Source organism: Stigmatopora nigra, chromosome 3 (assembly GCF_051989575.1).
Source record: "Stigmatopora nigra isolate UIUO_SnigA chromosome 3, RoL_Snig_1.1, whole genome shotgun sequence".
Lineage (NCBI taxonomy): Eukaryota > Metazoa > Chordata > Actinopteri > Syngnathiformes > Syngnathidae > Stigmatopora > Stigmatopora nigra.
In genome coordinates, this window is record NC_135510.1 from 1,382,621 (window position 1) to 1,391,023 (window position 8,403).

General features: G+C 38.2%; 1 protein-coding gene across 1 annotated transcript; it reads left to right on the forward strand.

The window, feature by feature from the left end:
* The first annotated feature begins 298 nt into the window (after positions 1–298).
* socs4 (suppressor of cytokine signaling 4) lies at positions 299–3,432 on the forward strand. The gene is made up of 2 exons (XM_077713553.1): positions 299–428; positions 2,249–3,432. Exon 2 carries the CDS (start codon positions 2,269–2,271, stop codon positions 3,430–3,432), a length of 1,164 nt encoding a protein of 387 aa, XP_077569679.1. The 5' UTR covers positions 299–428; positions 2,249–2,268.
* The last annotated feature ends 4,971 nt before the right edge of the window (positions 3,433–8,403 follow it).

Sequence of the window (8,403 nt, forward strand, 5' to 3'; positions counted from 1 at the left end):
TCCTAACCACTCATCCACCGGTCTGCCAATATTGCGTGTGCTCCTGGACATTCAGTTGAACTACAAGCCAATCATTGGTATATACAGTGGACAGAAATTAAAGAATGGCTTAATAAAAGTGTTGTATAGTTGTTACATGATTTTTGTGGGGAATTGTCAAGTAGAAGACATTGATAGCAACCCGAGATCACCTTCTTCTTATCCCATCTGCTCTCCAGCTCGACACCACTCCCTCTCTTTCCTTTAGGCAGCGCTATGGACAGGAAGAAACCGCTGCCCCCTGTGGGATTTGGATATGCGATGTTATAGGACGTGGAACAACCCGGCATGTGTCAGATGCAGAGCGGTTGCAATCTCCTCATTCATGATGGTCCGGTCACGTTTAGACAAAGTGGAAGAAGAGCTGTGTCTGTGATCTTGTTCGCACGGTAGGTTCATCTTCTGAATTCATTTTCATGATTTAAATCAAGACTTAAACTGCAATTCAATCACTGATTCAATTTTCTGTCCAAATAAATTGTGAACGTTTAGATAGCAAAAGTCTATGTTAAGCTATTGTACCTTTTTTTCATTATCAAAACACTGAATGGCTTATGCACTGCAAGATTTTTTTACTTATTGATTTTCCAAGGAAATACACTGTCCTATACGGCAAGCTTTCCCAGATTGAGGGTAGAGCTCTTCCCTGTGAAATATATATCCACCCACGTCTCTTTTCTGACTTTGAAAAGTGATAAGCAGTAGGCATGGATGTTATGTTAACTAATTATTGTATTCATAAAAAATAGTTTTTTCATTAATTTATTTTCTGAACCGCTTATCCTCACAAGGGTCGAAGGAGGTGGACAAATTAGTATAGAAAGAAAATACATGGACTGGAAATGAAAATTTATGAATCCCCAATTTAGGGAACTACAACAGGAATTCCTAACAAAATCACATAGTTCTTTGAAAAATGTGAATTCTTTTCAACTCGGATATATATATATATATATATATATATATATATATATATATATATATATATATATATATATATATATATATATATATATATATATATATATATATATATATATATATATATATATATATATATATATATATATATATATATATATATATATATATATATATATATATATATATATATATATATATATATATATATATATATATATATATATATATATATATATATATATATATATATATATATATATATATATATATATATATATATATATATATATATATATATATATATATATATATATATATATATATATATATATATATATATAGTATAATTATATATATTTGATTGTTTTTATGAAGTCACTATGTTCAAAGATAATTTTGTTCTCTTAAATCAGGGGTGTCCAACTCAACTCATGATTTGTAGCGGGCCACGTCGTAGTTTTGATTTCATCCGTAGGGCCATTATGTCTTCAAATTAGGCTGCCAAAATTAATTGACAGGTTTTCTGATTGTGCTGATCCGTAGATCATTTTTGCACATTAAAATTAGTACAAATCTTCTCCATGAGCCTCCTAATAGCATACATGACCTTGTAGTGGATTTTTTACATCTAGTATTTACAATTTTTTAATCAGAAAAGAGGGGAAAATATTCAAATAAATATTATGTTTTAACCTTTTGATATTTATTTAAAAAGGAAAACGAGTAAATATTGCATTTGTATTTACATTGAAAAATAAAACGGGAAAGAGGAAACATTTTAGATTTATTCATTCATTTTCTGAACCGCTTTATCCTCACTAGGGTCATGAGGGGTGCTGGAGCCTATCCCAGCTGACTTCGGGCCAGAGGTGGGGGACACCCTGAATCGGTGGCCACCCGATCGCAGGGCATGAGGAGAGAAACGACCATTCACTCCCACACTAGGGGCAATTTAGAGTGTCCTATCAGCTTACCAAACATTGGTTTGGAATGTGGTATCAAACCGAAGTACCCGCAAAAAAACCCACATAGACCCGGGGAGAAGATGCATACTCCACACAGCTGGACCAACCTGGATTTGAACCCAGGACAGCTGTGAGGATGACGTGCTAACCACTCAAAATTGTATACATCAAAAATAATTAAAAAATATTATATGCAAAATTATGTGCCAAATATGATATCTGGCAATATAAGAATAAAACAACGGTGACGAATCCATCAATTATTTCACCATGTGATTCTTGCTTAAATTCCTTTGTGTGTTTTTGTAATTGTACTACAGTGAACGAAAAGGGAGAAACCATGTCTGAAACGAAGCCCCGATGCTCAGACACTCGTCCTAAATGTGGCATTCGCAGTTGGAGTGCCGACAGTTATGTTTGGCGAGGAAAGAAACGCTCAAGGAACTCTCGCAAAGGTTCCAGTCCTGGAGGGTTCGAGGCGGACGTTTCAGAGGAACTCGGGGTACGCTCCACGTCCTGCCCAAGAAGGCGTCGAGAGAGAAAGTGTAGCTGCAGCAGTCTCGGGGAAGACATCGATGTCGTGTGCCGAAAGGCCCTATCCAGGCGCTCTCTGCGACAGAAATTCCAGGATGCTGTGGGACAGTGTTTACCCTTGCGCTCGCATAATCATCACCATCATCATCACCCCCATTTACCGGGATCCTCACGTCCCATCTCTGTGTTATTCTGGTCCAAACGCAAGATTCACGTCTCAGAGCTAATGCAAGACAAGTGCCCTTTCTCCCCCCAATCTGAACTGGCCCGCAATTGGCACCTTTTTAAACGTCATGCCACCCATCCGAGTGAGCCCATGGACCTGGAGGCTAACTTCAAACCCGACAGTCGGTCGTCATGCAACTCCCCTCCACACACACCCCTCTCCTGGGAGGACATTTGCTGTTCCCCAGAGCTTGAAAGTGTCACCAAAGAGGAGTGGGACACTATTTGTCCACATGAACCAACAGAAGACCGCATTAACCACATATTGGTTCCTGATCTCTTGCAGATCAACAATAGCCCTTGCTACTGGGGAGTACTGAACCGCTTCGAAGCAGAGGAACTTCTGGAAGGGCAGCCTGAAGGGACCTTCCTGCTGAGAGACTCGGCACAGGATGAGTTCCTTTTCTCAGTCAGTTTTCGACGTTATAGCCGCTCTCTGCACGCGCGTATTGAGCAGAACGGGAAGCGTTTTAGCTTTGATGTGCGTGACCCGTGCATGTACCGTGATGCCAGTGTAACAGGGCTGCTTAGACACTACAGTGACCCCGCCACGTGTCTCTTCTTTGAACCCCTCCTTTCCCAGCCACTGGCCAGAACGTTTCCTTTCTCGCTGCAGCACCTGTGTAGAGCTCTAATCTGCAGCCGCACCACCTACCAGGGTATAGAGAATCTTCCACTGCCCCCTCAGCTCAGGAACTACCTCCGCCAGTATCACATCAAGTGTCAAAGGTCATGCCCTGAGTGACTCTGAAGCATAATGAATGCCAAAAGTTACACCGACCAAGAGAATCTTACACGAGAATGATAACCCTAACAGATTGGTCATTTATGACTTTAGCTTTTCAGATTTTCTGCTACATTTTCAGCAGTAAGGTGGCATAACAGAAGGGTTAGCACATCTGCCTCCTAGTTCTGAGATTGAGGGTTCAATCCCCAACCATCCTGTGTGGATTTTGCATGTTCACCATGTTCATTCGTACTCCGATTCTCTTCCATAACCGCAATACATCCGTGGTAGGCTGATTTATCACTCGAAATTGTCCCTAGGAATGACCGCTGGCAGCCAGTTATGGGTGTCCCCCACTTACTTCCGTAATTGGCTGGGAAACATTCCAGCACCCCCGCACTCCCTGATACTTAATCAGTATTTAAATTATAAATGTATTGATTGTAATAAGTCTGTTTAGCTTATTTTCAGCGTAACAAACTTCAATTTTTGTATTTCAAGGAAATCCAAGTCAAGAAAATTTACCTGAGGTACTGGCAGATAATTTAACTTATGTCTAATAGATATATTTACACCAAAAACAAGGCAATTTAACAAGTTTTAAGTATTTTTGTTTTTGCAGACTTCACGATAATCAGCCCTTGTTTGTCTATTTAAACCCTGTGTGTTTGTGAGTTATGGTCAGATCATCTGCTTTGTTTGTATCATGCCAAGTTGCCATGTTCCCTGTTCCTCGTTCCTCATTTCCCCATGTCTTCCCGTCAGGTTTGGGTTTGTTAGTTCATATATAGTCCTTGTTATTTTCTCAAGTTAGAGTGATAAGCACTGTTGAAGATGGAAGGATGGCTGAAATATTGAATGGTGATAATTTTGGATTGATTATAAAGTTTATTGTAACAGGGTTGCATATATGTTGTAGGACATAAATTCCAAAAGTATTTTGGAATATGTTTTTTAAAAGAACCATAACAAGAGAGAAATTCATTCATTTATTCATTTTCCATACCACCGATCCTCGAAAGGGTTACTGGAGCCAAACCCAGCTGTCTTCGGGTGAAAGGCAGACTACACCCTAGGCTGGTAGCCATTCACTTGTAGGGCACAGAGACAAACGACCATCCACACTCCCAATCATACCGCCGCCAGCGGGAAATTAGCCCGCAGCCGTCCTGCACTGAAGAGAGAGACAGAAATTAAATAAATAAAACCCAATGAAATCAAATTGAATTTCGACAGATTCTTCTTTTTTAAATTCAATGGAGATCATGGTGGTCGAGACTGAAGTAATCCAGACTTTTATTCCTTTCAATAAATATTTTTATGCTCTTCTTCTATATAAATTTGGCTTTAGGACAAGTCCTTTTACTTGTTTTAATATCTTGTAGGTGAATTATTTAATATTTGAAGGGTGCAGTGGGGTGTCCTAATTTTTTCCAACTATCTGACTGTATAGCATATGTGGACTTAATTTAGTGCACTCATTTTTTTTAAATAACAATTGCTCAGTATATGATTAATGGCATTCAAGTCACAAGTTCTGTATGTCTACGCGAAAGACAAAAATAACCATTCTGCACAGGAAGTCACAGATGCAATGATGAGCGCAAATAACTGGCTTAAAAAATCCCAACTACAACTGAGATTGTCTGTATGTACATCTGAAAAAAGGGCGACAAATAACGTTTTTATCCAAGAAAAAATGATCAATGTAGTCCAAGACTTTTAATACTTACCTAAGAATGATATGATATGGAATAATATGTGCTGCTGCCTCTTGTTAAAAAAAATCAAACTCAAGTGACATGCAGCAAAGTACTTTGTGTATGAAGAGTAAACATGTTATTATGTAGCACAGATGAGTAACTGTAAAAGTTGCCAGAATATATCGTACTTATAACGTCAAAATACTACAGTAAAAATCTTAATTATCTAACCTGTAAAAACACAACTCCAAACCATTCGAATTCATTGTTCAATGGATACAAAAGAACGTTTATTTAACATTTTACATTTATTACTATGGCTATAGCTCCAATAAAGTAAGGTCTTGTATACGAGATTGTTGCAGTTGAGGGTCAGATGATAAAGGTGCACAAAAGACTTGAGAAAATATTCTGATGTTATTTACCATTAATTATCATTACTCTACACTGCAGCACTCATGACAAGTGCGGTTGCAGCTTAATTATCATCAAACCCAAACCAGATCTCTCTCTTGGGGCTCAGAGTAAAAACTGCGGTTATTAACTGTGTGTGCAAGAATTTCTGGGCGGATTTTATGAGCATGAAAAAATCGACAGCCAAAGTGGTGTGCTTCATTAAATCTATATATGCCTTAAGAGTTTCAGACTGCTTTTTATTAATTGATTTTCATAGTGGAAAGACAATAAATCAGTGAATAACTACTACTCTGTATCCACTAGATGGCAATATAAATATAATTTATCACATTTCTCTCTATGGGTCGGCCGGTTGGTGAGTGGTTAGCACGTCGGGCTCACAGCTCTGGGTTCCTAGGTTCAAATCATGATCAGTTCACCTGTGTGGAGTTTGTATATTCTCCATGGGCTTGTGTGTGTTTTTTCCGGGTACTCCGGTTTCCTCCCACATTCCAAAGACTTTCATGGTAGGCTGATTGGATACTCTAAATTGCCCCCAGGTATGAGTGTGAGCGTGAATGGTTGTTTGTCTCTTTGTGCCCTGCGATTGGCTGGCCCCCAATTCAGGGTGTCCCCCGCCTCTGGTCCGAAGTCATCTGGGATAGGCTCCAGCACACCCTGCGACCGTAGTGAGGATAAAGCGGTTCAGAAAAAGAGTTGAGACATTTCTCTCTAGTGGTTAGCTTTCTTCGATCGTAACCTTTCACAGCCAATTAGGTTGAGTTTAAAATATTTGTTGTATTTGGTTTGTGTTTTGATTCGCCTTTTTTAGTTTGACTGTTTTTTAAAATATCTTTTTAAATATTTCATTTTTTATTTGATTGTTTTCTTTTAAATTATGTGTCCATGATGGATTAGATAGGAATCCATCTTTAAATACTCAAGCTTAGACACTGGAAAAACTAAGATTTAACTGTTCATCTTTCCTTGTGTATGCCCTTTTAAAACATAAAACAATAAATGGAGTACATCCTGCTTCTGTTGGTGTTTCTGAGCGTTGTTATATCCGGACAGATTATTTTTTGCAAAATGAACCATGCATAACTAGACAGGCTAATGATATGGAAAATTCTACTTTAGCTCTAATACAGACAACCTTTTTTCTCTGCAAAGGACATTTCGAAATGTCACATGTTCAGGAAATAGAAACACAAGGACATGAAAATTACAATTTCCTACATAAGTGGTTCTGAATTCCAATTGCTAAGTAATTTGGCTGCTCTCTTTTCCAAAGTCTTTTTAAAAAGAAATCATGAATGACAAATAGATTATTTTCCACTAAACATGCACTTTAATTTGATATTTTTGATATGAAATTTAGATAGTAAATCACTCTAAGACAAACATCCTTGAAGATTTAATTCTGAATAATGAGTCAAATTATCATTTAATGCTTGAACCAATGCAGAAACTAATTGTCCAAACCGACTTTCTTACAATGCAATTGAATCTGTATGTAGTATACAATATATTATCCATTTTATATTTATATATAGTACAGTATAAACACCAACAATATGTCTTATTTTAGTTCTAGTTGAGGACTGGTTATAGCATCTTGAACACTCACCATCAGATATGTCTTTGGCATTAATGTCCTTTGTTAGTTCCTGAATATAAGATTTCACTCCTGTATTTTTTAGGCACATAGCTTTTTGCAAATTAAGGACTTCCTGTTCAACAGATCAAATTCTCCCCAGAGGTGCAGCTTAAAGTGGTGACTGAGTGGAAAGTCAACACATCATGTGCGCATCATCATGTTGTCTTTCGCAGATACACAAGAAAAAGTCAATATTGTAGCATGTATGCATACATACAGTAAGTAAAATACTGTGTGAACATTTTGGGCACAGTTATACACCCCTGGCAAAAATTATGGAATCACCAGCCCCAGGGGATGTTCCGTTATTTTATTTTGTAGAAGAAACGCAAATCACAGACAAAACACAAAGATTTGGTCTTTAGAATTAGCAACATTATGGCTATTGAAGAACACAAAAGGAAATAAAAAGCAAAATTGTTGCAGTCAGTAACAATTACAGGCAGCCTGGTAGAGCGGGTAGGTAGGGTTGGCCTGACAGCTCTGGGGTCTTGGGTTCAAATCCAACCATTCACACTCACACCCATACATAGGGGCAATTTAGTGTGTCCAATCAGCCTATCATGCTGTTTTTTGGAATGTGGGAGGAAACCAGAGTACCCAGAAAAATCTCACGCAGGGCCAGTGAGAACATGCAAACTCAACACAGGTAGACGGACCTGGATTTGAACCAAGGACACCAGAGCTGTTGGTCTCATAGTTCTGGAGTCTAAGGTCGGGTCACTATTTGGAGTTTACATGCTCTTTTCGAGCTTGTGTGGGTTTTCTCCGGGTACTTTCCTCCTACATCCCAAAAACATGGCTGGTTGAACACTCTAAAATTTCATACCTAGGGGCAATTAATTTAGAGTCTAATTTAATTGCCTCTAGGTATGAGTGTCAGTGTGCATGGTTGTCCATCTCCTTGCCCCCCGCCTCATGCCCATAGTAAACTGGAATAGGCTACTCACCCCCCACCACCCTTGTGGGGATACGCCTTTCCGAAAATGAATGAATGTGCCTATGAATTTCACACTCGTCATATTTTCTGAACTGCTTTTCATGATTGTATATTAAATTAACTGAAAAATATACAAGTGAGGACAGAAAAAAACCCACTACTGGACAACGTGCATCATGTAAAACACAAAATTATTAAATGGACAGTTGTAATATACCATTTCTTTTTCAATTCAAGACCCTAATGACATATATCTTGTTTCTTCTCATCTAATTTTCTGAACCGCTTTA

What these genes read in the sequence shown, in the direction of transcription:
- socs4 (XM_077713553.1), top strand. Translation starts at nt 2,269, where the DNA reads ATGTCTGAAACGAAGCCCCGATGCTCAGACACTCGTCCTAAATGTGGC.